The 14,456-nt window shown below is 46.6% G+C and overlaps 1 protein-coding gene across 5 annotated transcripts in view; it reads right to left on the minus strand.

The window, feature by feature from the left end:
* PIK3R6 (phosphoinositide-3-kinase regulatory subunit 6) overlaps nt 1–13,526 on the minus strand; it is a 49,101-nt gene extending 35,575 nt beyond the window's left edge. For 2 of the 5 annotated variants that reach the window (XR_001180799.2, XR_006607667.1), the window contains exon 1: nt 11,704–12,235. Coding sequence is in view for 2 of the 5 variants with exons in the window: in XM_045083368.1 (XP_044939303.1) it covers nt 11,704–11,716 (13 nt within the window). In the remaining 3 variants the exon portion in view is untranslated. Of the gene's footprint in view, nt 1–11,703; nt 12,236–13,345 lie in introns of those variants that run through there. The other 3 variants (XM_045083369.1, XM_045083368.1, XM_013060421.2) reach the window with 3 other exon arrangements.
* Nucleotides 13,527–14,456: the final 930 nt, after the last annotated feature.

Raw genomic sequence — 14,456 nt, forward strand, 5'->3', positions numbered from 1 at the left:
GACCCAGAAATTCCACTCCTAGGTAAATACCCAAAAGAAGTGAAAATAGGGACTCTAGCAGATACTTGCATATCAGCATTCATGGCAGCATTATTCAAAATAGCCCCAAACTGGAAATACTACAAACATCCATCAACAGGTGAATGGGTAAACAAAATGTGGTATATCCATATGATGGAAAATTATTCAACCTTAAAAGTGGAATGAACTTTGGACACATGCTACATCATAGATGAGCCTTGAAATCATCATGCAAGTGAAATATATCAGGCCAAAAGGACAAATATTTGACTCTATTTACATGAGGCACTAACAATAGGCAGATTCACAGAGAGAGAAAAGTGTAACAGAGGTTACCAGGGCTTGTGGGGAAGGAGGAGAGGAGAATTACTATTCAGTGGGTACAGAGATGATGAAAAATTTCTGTAAATGGACTGTGGTGATTGTACAATGTTGTGAATGCACTTAATGACACCAAATCCATATACTTTAAAATGGCTAAAATGGAAAATTTTATGATATGTATATTTTACCACAATAAAAATTAATGTTAAAAGGATAAAATATCACTGATCAAATTGAATGAATTAAAATTATAATGTATTCTGAATAATTCTAGATGATTGACAATCATAGGAAGGAATGTTAAAATGTGATATACCATTGGCAATTATTAGAAAAGATAAAACAACTGTTGACGAAGATACAGGAAAATTTTCTCTGTACTCAGTTGGTGAGAGCAGAAATTGGTATAGCTTTCCTGGAGGGTAGTTGGGCAATAAACATCAAAATTCAAAATGTGTATACTTTTTGTCCAAGCAACTCCATTCTTAGGAATTTATCCTAAGGAAATAATTGGATAAGTGCATAAGGAAAGTATACAACAATATCCGTCAAAACATTGTTTATAAAGGGAGAAAAACAGAAGAAACTTTAAGGCCCAATGGCAGAGGGTCAATTAAGCAAATTCAAGTTACTCATGCAATGGAATACTAAGCAGACATAAAAATGATGACATATATTTACATTTACTGAATTAAAAAGATTTTCAGAAGTATTCATCTCAAACACTAGGTAACAAAGCAGTTAACACATTTCTAACACATTAATTTTTAAAAATGTATTTCTAAATTTCCTCAGATGTATTGTAAAAAGTCAGTAAAAACTAAACATCAGGGCTCCTGGGTGGCTCAGTTGGTTAAACAACTACCTTCAGCTCAGGTCATGATTCTGGAGCCCTGGGATCGAGTCCCGCAATGGGCTCCCAGCTCTACAGGGAGTCTGCTTCTCCCTCGACCTTCTACCTTCTCATGTTCTCTCTCTCAAATAAACAAAATCTTAAAAAACAAAACAAAACAATAAACAGCTAAACATCAAGATGTGACACTGAAGGTCCTGGCTCTAGTTAACATGGAGTAAGTACACTCTGTTGTTAACTCTTCCACTCAAAAAAAAAACCTAAAAATTCTGGATGGTATGCATGGAATGGCTATCTGAGGATTCTGAGAAGTAAATGGTATCAGGCAGAATGGGGAAGAAAACCAGTTCATGAACAATCTGGCAATGAGTTTTCTTCACTTCCCCCCTCCCCATTATCCACTGGTCTGGACCACAAAGATAGCCTGAAATTCACAAGTCCACACTTAGGGCAGACAGAAAGAGCTAGAATAAAAGCCTCTCTTTCTGGTCTTAGCATAAAAAAAAAAAAAAAAAAAAAAAAAAAAAAAAAAAAAAAAGTCCCAAAAGGATTGAAGAGATGGGGGAATTTACTTTTTATTTTGCAATTCCTCCTTCCATATCCCCCAGGCAATCTTTTAATAGCAACAGCAGCAACAGTGGTTGGCCATGGTGGCCAAACAGGTGCCTAAAATTCTGAAAAAGGGAAATTCTTCCCTCTGACTAGAGGAACTATAGTTCCAAGGGCATGGGAAAAATCCTTAATGCTTTCTTCCCTCTATCAGAGGAATAAAATTAAGAAATAACAAACTGAAGATGAGTAATAAAGTGGTAGACCTGAATAAAAATATATCAATTGTTATATTAAATGTAAACAGTCTAAACACACTAATTAAAAGACATAGATAGTCAGCATTTTAAAAAAAAACAGAACCAACTCTATGCTGATTACAATAAATTTACTTCAAATATAATGTCATAGGTAAGCAAAAGAACAAAAAAATATATATACTACTTGAATATTAATCAAAAGAATGCTGAAGTAGGTGTATTAGTATGAGACAAAGTAGATTTCAGAGCAAGGAAAATTGTCAGAATAAGCTTCTTATTACATTTCATAATGATAAAAATGTCAATTCATGAAGAAGTTATAAAAATTCTAAACATTTCTGCACTTAAAAACAGAGCTTCAAAATACACAAAGGAAAAACTAATGAAACTAAATTACAAGTAGGCAAATCCACAATTATAGCTGGAAATTTTAACAGTACTCTCTCAGTGACTGATAGAACCAGCAGATAGAAAATCAAGAAGGACATGGAAAAACTGAATACTATCAGCTAACTGAATATATGGAAAAAATGAATACTATCAACCAACTGAATTTAACTGGCATTCATAGAACACTACATACAACAATAGCAGAATATGAATTCTTTTCAAATGTACAAGAAACATTCACCAAGATAGACAATACTCTTGGTTATAAAACAAACCTCAATAAATGTAAAATAATTGAATTATACAAAGTAGGTTTGCTGATCATAATGAAATTAAACTTGAAATTAGTAACATAAAAATAATTAGGATATCTCCAAATACCAGAATATTAAACAACACATTTCTAAGTAATCCATATACCCCCAAAATAAAATAAGTGGGTTAACACTTCCCAACTCATTTTAGGAGTCTAGCATTCTCCTGATATCTAAACCAGACAAAAATAGTACAAGAAAAGAAAATAGACCCATATCCTTTATAAACATAAATGAAAAAAATTCTGAGCAAAATATTAGCAAATGAAGACAAGGAATATATAAAAAATAATGCATAACAACTTGGTGAGGTTTATTGCAGGGATGCAAGACTGGTTCAATATATGAACGTCAATCAGAGTAATCTGTTATATTAAAGACTAAAAAAGAAAAACCATATGTTCTTATTAGTTGAGGCAGTAAAAACATTTGACAAATTTTTAATTTTATGATAAATACATTAGAATACATTAGGACTAAAAGGGAACTTCATTAATCTGATATAGGGCTTAGACCAAAAAAACCTCTCAACTAACATACATAAAAATTTTTTAAAAACTGAATAGTTCCCCTCAAAGATTAGGAAAAGGCAAGGACATTCACTCTCACCACTTCTACTCAACAAATCAACATATTATTGGAATCCAGTGTAACAAGACAAAAAAAAAAAGTAGAAAAAGAAAAGAGGTGTACATATTGGAAAGGAAGAAATAAAACTATTTGCAAATAAAACAGCCCTATTCACACATAATAGGTGTACATATATAATCCCTAAGAATCTACCAAAAAAATCTCCTAGAACTAATAATGAGTCTGCCAGGATCACAGGATATAATGTCAGCATACAACATCAGGCATATTTCTATATGCTAAGAAAGGAACAACTGAAAACCAAAATTTAAAATGCAATGCCATTTAAAGTAGCTCCAAAAGGAAAAGAGAGAAATACTTAAAAAGAGAAATAGAGCTAACAAAACACTTGTAGGATCTGTATGACGAATACCACAAAATGCTGATGAAATAAATCAAAGAACACTGAAATAAATGAAGACACACCCTGTTTATGACCTGGAAGACCCAATATGGTTGAGATGTCCCTTCTTTCCAACTGATTTATAGATTTAATGTAATTCCAATAAAAATATCAGCAGATTTCTGTTGCAGATAGAAGATAAGCAGATTCTAAAATTTCTAAGAACTGAAGTAGCCAAAAAAAATTTTTTTTAAATTTGAGGACTCATCTCCCTATTTTAAAAACAACCATAAAATTATTAGTGAAGGACTACACACAAATACAAGGAATAGAATAGAGGGTCCAGAAATAGACACACATTGAAACAACCAATTGATTTTTTAAAAGATTTTATTTATTTATTTGACAGAGATCACAGAGAGGCAGGCAGAGAGAGAGGGGGAAGCAGGCTCACTGCCAAGCAGAGAGCCCAACGTGGGGCTTGATCCCAAGACCCCAAGACCATGTCCTGAGTCAAAGGTAAGGCTTAACCCACTGAACCACGTGGGCCCCCAACCAATCGATTTTTTACAAAGTTGTAAAGACAATCAAAGGGGAAGGATAAGTCTTTTCAACAAATTGTCTGGAAAAATCAATCAATCATCAATACATACACACACACACACACACACACAAAGCACCTCAACTTAAATTCCATACCTCAAATCAAAACGAACTTAAAATGCATCACAGTCTGAATGTAAAAGGTAAAACTATAAAGGTTTAGAAGAAAACACAGGGAAAAGTCTTCATGACCTTGGGTTAGAGAGAATTCTTAGATATGATACTAAAAGCATGATCCATAAAGGGAAAAACTGATGAACTGGACTTTACCAAAATTAAAAACTTTGGCTTTGCAAAAGTAGCTTTAAGAAATGAAAAGACAGGGGAGCCTGGGTGGCTCAGTGGGTTAAGCCTCGGCCTTCGGCTCAGGTCAATCCAGGGATTGAGCCCCGCGTTGGGCTCTCTGCTTGGCGGGGAGCCTGCTTCCCTCTCTCAGTGCCTGCCTCTCTGCCTACTTGTGATCTCTGTCAAATAAATAAATAAAATCTTGAAGAAGAAGAAGAAGGAGGAGGAAGAGGAGGAGGAGGAGGAGGAGGAGGAGGAGAAGAAGAAGAAGAAGAAGGAGGAGGAGGAGGAGGAGGAGGAGGAGGAGGAGGAGGAGGAGAAGAAGAAGAAGAAAATGAAAAGACAAAGTACAGACTTGGAGAAAATATTTTCAAATCACAAATGTGACAAAGAACTTGTATCCAGGACATAGAAAGAATTCACAAAACTCCATGATAACAAAACAAATAATAACCCCAAGCAGGAAAAATAATTGTTTAAACAGTTCGTAATATATATATCCTGATTGGGGTGATGGAAACATCAGTCTACACATGTGTTAAAACTCATAGAAGGAGTCGCACCTGGGTGACTCAGTGGGTTAAAACCTCTGCCCTCAGTTCAGATCATGACGTCAGGGTCCTGGGATCGAGCCCCACATCTGGTTCTCTGCTCAGCAGGGAGCCTGCTTCCCTTCCTCTCTGTCTGCCTGCCTCTGCCTACCTGTGGTCTCTGTCTGTCAAATGAATAAATAAAATCTTAAAAAAAAAAAAAACTCATAGAAGGGTATAGGAAAAACAGTCCATTTCACTGTATATAAATCTTAAGTACATTATTTTTTTTAGAAAGAGAGAAGCCCACACCCTAATTTGTAACTGGCACCATGTGGTTATACGCTTAAATACTTATCACCAAACTCTAGAATTTACTAAACAAAGAAACAAAAAGCACTCCTCACTTGATGGGTGTTTTCACAGGTTTGTAAAACCAGATCCCTGTCATTTACACACGTGACACTAACTGCCTCTGGGAACGCACTTGAGGGAAGGGGCCGGGAAGGCCTCTGATCTTTCAATAGACACCTTTTCGGACCATTTTAATTTTTAAAACTTGTGCATGTTTTATGTATTTTAAAAGCAAACAAGTCTCTATATGGATGGCTGATTTACAGAAAATAGAGTACATGGACACCTACGACCAGGATGGAAAATACAGATTCTGAGAACCTCTACAGGACACATATCCAGTTCTTTTTTAACAAATTAATTGCGAGGAAGATGCGGTGGTGGTGAGAACACATGTGAAAATTAACGGTGCTGGGGGGTGGGTGGCTAGGAATTCACAGAAATTGAGATTTTTTAAAAAAAGACTTTATTTATTTATTCAACACAGAGGGCTATCACAAGTAGGCAGAGAGAGGGGGAAGCAGGTCCCCACTGAGCAGAGAGCCCGATGTGGGGCTCGATCCCAAGACCCTGAGATCATGACCCGAGCCAAAAGCAGAGGCTTAACCCACTGAGCCACCCAGGTGCCCCGGAATTGAGATTTTTATCAACCAAGACGATGCGTGACTTTATTTTTTATTGTGGAACAGAGTGTGCCCAATAGCGTCGTGAAACCTACGAATAAAATGGACACCTGTGAGCCTACCATCCAGCAAAGGAAGACTCCTGTCATGTTGCTCTGCGTATGTTAACTTAAAATAAATGACAAAACTATTAAAATAATTGCCCTTCCCTCTCTTCCTGGGCATCTGTGGGGCTCATCTCTGGCCTCTTTCAGCTGCAGCCCCTCCATACCCTGGGTGACATGGGTGTCCCAAAGTGCCAGGTAGAATGTCAAAGTGTTTCATGACAAAATTTTGAAAAAGAGCTTGGTGTGGAGATGAGGGACCCAAAACTCCACCAAAGAAGGAACGTGTTGAGCATTCATTGCTGCTCATTCTTTCTGAAAAGCCTTCGTGGCGTGTTTTTGTGGTTGAGAGTAGACATCGAAACTGAAGGAATTGTGAACACGCAAACCTGAAAATCCACCTGTGGATGAGAGCATGTGGCTGACCCCAGGATGTCCCCAGTCTGGGGGGAGGAGCTGGAAATGGCAACGTGGGGTGGTCTGAGCCACCGCACGGTGGGGACAGGGCAGACCCTGACTCCAGACCCAGTGATGCAGAGAGGCCAAGAGAAGCTTCCCAAGTGGGACCCAGGATGTGGGATTTCCAGGTCCCCCTCTATTAGCTGTGATTAAGAATGAAAAGATAATCTCTGCCCAACGCACGGGGACCAAGCTATCATCACTTCTTGCTCAGATCATGGTCATCCCCCAATAAGTCCCTCTGCATCCACTCTTTCTCTACACCCCAGTCCTTGATTAAAGCTCTCCAATGGCTTCTCTTGGATCTTAGAATAACACCCCACTCCTCACCTTGCCTAAATCTTGCCTCATTTGGACCCAGTGGACCTCTCCAGGTTCATCTCTCCCCCCTCTCCTTCTGGCTCACGAGGCTCTCATCTCTTGGCTCACTGTGTTACTCACACTTCCCAGACCTGCCTCAGGACCTTCACACGGCTCTGCCTGGAACACCTTTCTCCACAGTAAGCTCCTTCTCAATACTAAGGTCTCATTTAAAATTTTGCCTCCTCAGAGAGGCCTTTCCTGGTCAATCTACCTAAAATAAACCCACCATCCACCCTAGGTGATCCTCTAGCACACACTTTTATTTTATTCATAGCATTTATCAGTTTCAGAAGTTCTCCTGTGTCATGATTAATTTTCTTGGCTATTCATTAGAACACGAGCTGCACCAACACTGGGCCCTCCTGAGTCTATTCACCACAGCATGTCCACTCCTTGGGCAGTGCTGGTACCCAGTAGATGATGAATTAACATTCTGTAGAAGAAAGGTGAAGCATCTTGCCCAAAATCACATGGCTAATGAATGATGAAACCAGGGCTAGACCTCCATCTCAGCTGAGGGGATGAGGTCATGGCCACCTCCCTTGCCCTCTGCACCCCTTCTTCTCCCACCTCCAAATCTCACAGGGCACCCTCTGTACTAGTGAAAAAGAAAGAAATGAACACTCAGGTAAGCTTCTGTCCAGGTGGAATCCACGGATAAGGAATATTGAGCATCTCGAAGGAAAAGAAATCAGAGAGAGATAGATTAAAGATGTGTGCGTGTCTCAGGACTCATGGTGCAAAGTTGGGGCTATTCTGGGCTGGTTTTTAACAGAAAGTAAAAATTTTAAGAGGCGTAAACAACCAGTGTCGGAAAGCCTCCTTAGCCGTTTTTCTCTTCATTCATTTGCTTGCTCGTTCATTCAGCAAACGCTTCTTCGGTGCCTATGAATATTTGCACAGGTGCTGGAGATGCTTTGTGGCCCCCCTGCTCCTCCACAGACCTCTGTGATCTATTTCCTGTCCTTTGGGGCTGTTGACCATAAGATGGTGGGGGAGCCCTCAGGGGACAAGGTTACACCCAGACAGGAAATAGAAAGAAGCAGAACGCGGTCATTCTCAGAATGCATCAACATTACCTCTCTTCACTTCATGATGGCATGCATTTCTTAGGAAATGAAGCTGCCCATTTTGGCACCGAAACAGGTCTCTGATGGTCTTCTTGATGAATCTCATGGGGGCTCATGGCACATCATTGTTGCATGCCAACAACTTCAGGGGCTGTCTGCAGGTGACGGCAGCCTCCATCCTGCCCTGAATGGCTCGTACTTTCTGACTCCTTGGGTATGAGTCCTGTCTCAGCAGTGGGGGTGCACCTTGCACTTAGTGGGTGAATGGGGGCTACCGTTGGGTGGACCGTTTTTTTGGCCTTTTGGTAATCCAGCCTGCTGGGGAGGGTGAGGTTTTGTAATTCATCCATGTGAAGAGGCACTTGCTGTAATGTGTCGGCTCAGAGGGGACTGTTCTAATTCCAACAAGGGCTCCCCACTGTTGGCAGCAACCGTGTCTCAGCCATCTCTGCTCTTCCAGAAGGCTGGGAAACCAGATAAGCACATGGGATTGTCTTATAGGTAAAATACAGAAACAAAGCCTGAGAAAACAGATCCAGGAAAAGAGCAGGAAGTTCCACAGACAGGGAACCTCCAGTTGGGTGGCTCAGAGGCCCCAGGGCTCTCTTCCTAGTTCCTGGGAGTGTTCAAAATGACTGATGTTACTAAGCAAACCAGAGGATCTATGGAACACGGTCCAGTCCAGACAGCAGAAATTGGGCAAGGGTGTGGGTGTTCAGACATGAATGAGGGAGACACGGTCCTTGCCCTTTGAACTGGGGCCCTGACTTTTAAAGGATTTTCTAAGGACAGCATTGTGGCCCTAGCGGCCACACGCCTACCCCACGATCAGCACACTGACACTCTCAGGGACCTGTGTCCACAAGTTCCAGACAACGAACCCATTTCCCAGATTCGCCCCAGGGCCCCAGTGACACGCTCTGCCTAGTATAGATCAATAAAACTCACTTTTTGATGAACCACCATGCCAATGGCAAATTGAGAAGATTCAAACCACTCTAGAGTGAAAAGCCAGTATCCTTAACCCTTGTCTGGGCCATTGGCTCCCCTACCCAGAAGAAGCCAGAGATTCAGAAGATCTGAATCTGTGGCCAACTCTTAAGAAGTCATATTTTATATAAAAATCCAGACTCCCAACTTTTACATAAAAGGAATTAACAGGGAGATCTGGCAAGACGGGGTCCACTTCCCTGCATGGCAACAGCCCACAGGTGTGCCCACCCTGTGAGCAGAGGCAGAGACACCCGTGTTCCCTGGTGCTCAGGAGCTTGGTTGGGGCATCATTCATGCCACTGCGGGCCCCTGTAGGCAGATGGTGAGCCATCTGTAAGCGACACTGCGTCTCCATGCCTAATGTTCCACGAGCAGCTAATAATGGCTTTTCAGGGGTGCCTGGGTGGCTCAGTCCGTTAAGCGTTCGACTCTTGGTTTCTGCTGGGTCATGATCTGATCTCATGGGTTGTGGGACTGAGCCCCGTGTTCAGCTCTGCGATCAGCAGGGAGGCTGCTTAAGATGCTCTTTTCTCTCTCTCTGCCCCTCCCCTGCCTTTGTGCTCCCTCTCCAATAAATACATCAATCTTCCAAAAAAAAAAAAAAAGATAGTATTTGTGAGCTGGGCACTGGGGTTGCCAATGGTGCCCATGTGAGTCAGTCAACAAACACCCACGGAGTGCCTCTCCACTTCCCTGGGCACCATGCAAGGAGTCCCATTTGTGAATGGACTGGTTGCCTCTGCTAGAATGTTCCCTGAGGGCAGGACTCTGTTTATGCACTGCTGGGTCCCCATTACCTGACGCTGCTTATACCAGTAGAAGGCCCCCGATAAATATCTTTGAATGAACGAGTATTAGGTGCTCACAGGAAGACAGGATAAGGTCACCCTCCCTGACCGTTCTCAGGCCAGGGAGCAGAAAGAAGTCTGTGGGGGTACTACTGGTTGGACAAATGGCACATGAATCGAAGACTGTGTTGGTGCTCAGAATGCTGGCGAAGGAGATGCCCATGTCGGGGAAGGGGACCCAGGCGTGGCGGTGAGAAGGACATCGTCCTCTGCCACCTGTGCATGGGGGTCCAGCTCAGGTCCCACCTTGGACAACACAGGTTGTAATGTCCCATTGTGGCTTTTGTGCCACTACTGGAGCAAAGGGCACATCAGAGATCAGCTCATGTGCCTCCCCCACTGCCCCAAGTCACCGCAAGAACGTAACAGCACAGGAAAGGAATACACCAGCCTCTGCTACCAGTCGGGGAGATTCCTAGCAGCTGGTGTCGGCAGCAGGGAAAGCAGTCTGGGGTGGGTCCCCACCACGCAGGAGAAGCACCCCCGTCCTTGCAGGCTGCCTCTCACCCTGCTCCGCCCCCTGGTGCTCCTTCAGTGTTGCCTTTACTGAGCCTTGCTGTGTGCCTGATCCTATCCCGCAGGCACAGGTAAGAAAATCAGGTCTTCCACAGGGGACCCAGGAAACGGATGGATTCACTCACTCATTACTTCGTTCAGCCCCTTCTAGACAGTGAGACACCGTTCCAGGTCCTGGGGATAGGGCAATCATTTAAAAGAGACAAAAACAGCTGCTCTCATAGAGACTGGACTTTACTGGGTGTGTGACAAGCATGCAGGGGATGGACGATAGATTCGATAATTAAGTCATATACTAGCTGATGGTCAGTGCTGTAAGGACAAGGCTCGGGAGTGGAATGTGGGGCTCCAGAGCTGGGGGTGAGGTTTCTAGAAGGTTGCTCAGGGAGATCTCATGGAGGAGGTGAGCTCTGGGTGGAAAACTGCGAGAGGCATGGGAATGAGTAGAGCCGAATTGGCCTGAGATGCTCCGACTGTATTCTCATGTGCTTGTCGCCCCATGAGTCATCAAGTCCTCCGTCTTGGACTCTCCAGTCTTATGTTTTCCGCTGGTAAAACTGTGGCCGGCTAACTGAATAGTTGTGGGGGGGAGATTTGAGGCGCTTCACAATTCTTTACGTAGGGACAAGATCAGAGACAAAGGATGAATGACTGGGCTGGGATTCAGAAGGTATCATTCCTTAAATACAGAATATTCGCAATGAACAGTCCTCAGAGCAGGTGCAAAGCCTTGGAGTGCAACACACCCTGGGACCCACCACAGAACCACCGAGGTGGCTGGAGGGGATGGAGCAGGAAGAAGCCAACGGGAGCCGGTTCCCGGCTGCTGTTCCCAGCCCACTGCTGGTGCAGGACAAGGTGGGGAAGCCTTCTAGCTACAGGAAGGGCTCAAGGAAGCGGGCTCGGGGATCTCAGGGGAGGATCTGGGGAGGCCTGGCTCAGGGTCCGTGTTCCAGCAATGAAGACCCCAGCTTCTGACGATCCCCCGCCCACCCCCAGTACCCCAACCTTCCCCCATCGCTGGCCCCTGGGCCAGGTTGTTGTTTACGTGCAACCTCCCACGTACCCTCCCTGCGGCCAACCCCCCAGGTCTACAACCAGGGAAGGAAAACACGGCGTTTCCCAAGATGGCAGCTCTGCCGCCCACCTGTCCTCGCTCTGGCACAGGGAGAAGGGACCTCCCCACCACTGACCCACTTCCTTCTCCTCCCACCAGGGCAGTCTCAACCCCCCTGAGTTTGGGGGACAGATGCTATTTCCAGCATTCTGACCTTTGTGCTCCATGGAGAGTCATTCTTGCCGACAGCACACCCCGGTTCTTTGGTTCGGAGCGTGTGATTAGTGGACCCACAGCAGAAATGCAGAGCTCAGCCCGTGAAGCCCACTTGGGCTTTCTAGATTCCCGAGGCGCCAGGAACATGGGGGCCCTGCTCCCAGCTGTCCCCTGGGGATGGGGCAGGCCTGTTTCCCCTGCCGTGTCTGCCTCTGGCCGGGGAGGAAACACCTGGATGTGAGGGAGAGCCAGTCTGAGCGGTGGGGGGTAAGGGAAGGAGAGCATTGTTCTGCGGGGGCAGGGGGGGATGGAGAGGGCCGGGAGCCTGGGAGGAATCTCCCGGGGACCAGATTCACAGCCACCACAGCCAGCCCAGGCAGGGCCCGGGGAGGCGCTGTGGGGCCAAGTGGCGGGGCTGCCTGGGTTCCAACGCTCTCTGTTGCTGTGAGTGACATCTTGGGCTACTGCTTAGAACCTCTGTGCCTCAGTGTCCCGATCTTTAAAGGAAAGCTAATAATAGCACCAACCTCATAGGAGTATTGCCAGGACTAAATGAAAGGATGCTCACCAACGTCTCAGAGGAAAGGCGCAGAGCATCTACCGTCTGCAAGCCCTCTAGGAGCTCCAGCTTCCACAGCCAGAGTCGCAAGCCACACATTCCCACAATCCCATCGCCGCATTCCCACAATCCCCCCGCCGCATTCCCACAATCCCCCCCCCGCCGCATTCCCACAATCCCCCCGCCGCATTCCCACAATCCCCCCGCCGCATTCCCACAATCCCCCCCGCCGCATTCCCACAATCCCCCCGCCGCACGCCCTCCCCTGCTCTGTGAGTTCGCACACCTGCCGTCTTACCTATGCACACTCCCTGCCCCTCCAGGCTCACGTGTCGCCTCCCCACGCAGAGCCCCCACCCCCCACCCCGAGGTCGCCTGCACGAACCCGCCTCACCTCACCGAGGCCCCCCACGCCCTTTACTTTCTGGGGGTCATTCTTGCCACACTCGGCACCACAGCGGCTGGAGCACAGAGACTGGCCTCGCGCGGCCCGGGGAGAAGATGCTCGATCGTGCGCGCGGAGAGAAGTGGCCGGGCCAGCGTGATGGTCACCTGCGTCCCCGGGGGCAGGACGGACAGAGGATGTCCCAGAAGGGGTGCCGGCGGGACCAGAGGCTGACCCTGACCCGGCGCCTGGCTCGCTTGCTCCGCAGCCCTAGCCACCTTGCCTCACATCTCCGAGCTACGAATCAGGCATCAAACGCGCACCCGGCCCACCTGCCGTTGCTCGGGAGAAGCCTCGGCCGGTGGGTACGCGCGGCAGGGCCCCGCGTGTGTCAAATGTTACACTATTATGGGCACTTAGAGCATTCGGGGAGGAAAGAAAGAGGTCCTCTCATGGGTCCCGGGTCCCTGCTTCTTGTGAAAAGGATTAGATGATTGTCACTTGGCCCAGTGCCGCTAGCGGCCTCCATATCTCGGAAACCCTTCTCCGGAAAGCTTGCTATGGAAGAGCCGGGGGCGTCTTAGCCCCTCGGGCTCCCGGCCGACATCCCTCCTCTCAGCCCCTCCATCCGCTCTTCTCCCATCTGCGTCTCCCCAGCTTCCTCCCAGGACACCTTACACCCCAGCCAGCACCTACCTTGTTTCGGGAGGAACTCGGTTCCACTAAGTCTCTGCTGACGGGCTCCCCACGGTCCGGCTCAGGGAGGCTGCCCTCACCGGAGACCCCGATGACTTTAGTCTCCACGGCAGCCTCCGCTCTGCAGAGAAAGGCCCCGTGTCGCCCAGGCCCTGTTATGTCCCCTCCTCTTCCTTCCCCTTCCCCGTGGCCTTCAGAGCTCCTCCCAGAACACATCCTGCACTGAAGCTGATTTCTGCAGAAGCTCTGTGGTCACCCCGGAGTCCTGGGGGTTCTTTCTTTGGAAGGGGGCACCTCCACAGAGTACCCCCACATCCCCCGCCCTGTGCTGACCAGGCTGTGATGCCCGGAGGAGCCCTGATCTCTTTCCCAAGCTCCAGGCACCCCAAACCCACTGTCCCTGCCCGGACACTGCCAGCCAGAGGGTCATCCAGCATATCCAGCTCAACCTGGACAAACCAGGCTCTTTTTCCCCCAACCCGTGCAAACCCACCTCTCTGCTCCTCATCTCAGAATCAAAAACTTGGGTGTCAGCCTCAACACCTCCTTCTCCCTCACCTGTTCCATAAGTGGAACCAAATCCTGTGTCATAAATTGTCCCCTTTTTCCACCCCATGGCTCTCACCCCTTCATTGGGCCACCATAGTCCTCCTCCTGAATGACCGGAGAAGCCTGATCTTGCCTCCATTTCCCAGCCAAAGGCCCCTCTCTGGTGCTGAAACACAAATCTGGTCACTTTATGTCCCCAGTACAGCCTTCAATGGCTCACTGTTACCTTTAAGAGAATGGCCAGACTCCCAAGGCCTGTCTCGACCTGATTGTTCCCTGAACCCAAGCCCAGGTTTAATCCCATCACTGTGACCCATCCCAGGAATCTTGGACACCTTCAGCTCCCTAGTGGTCCAGATAGCCCCTGAGCTCCAGGCTGGAGGATGTGCTGTGGGGTACCTTTCAGTCTTCCTGGCTCCAGCAGAAAAGAACAAAAATACAAGTCAAAGAGCCTGGAGAACAGCAGAGTGCCGTGCATGCTGGGGGAGGGGAGGGTGTTAAGGACATGGCGGTCAGTGGCATCAAAGACTGCAGAGAGGACACGGGTGAGGAGGCTGATGAA

This window comes from Mustela putorius, unplaced genomic scaffold, assembly GCF_011764305.1.
Source record: "Mustela putorius furo isolate JIRA1106 unplaced genomic scaffold, ASM1176430v1.1 tig00000695_pilon_pilon_pilon, whole genome shotgun sequence".
NCBI lineage: Eukaryota > Metazoa > Chordata > Mammalia > Carnivora > Mustelidae > Mustela > Mustela putorius.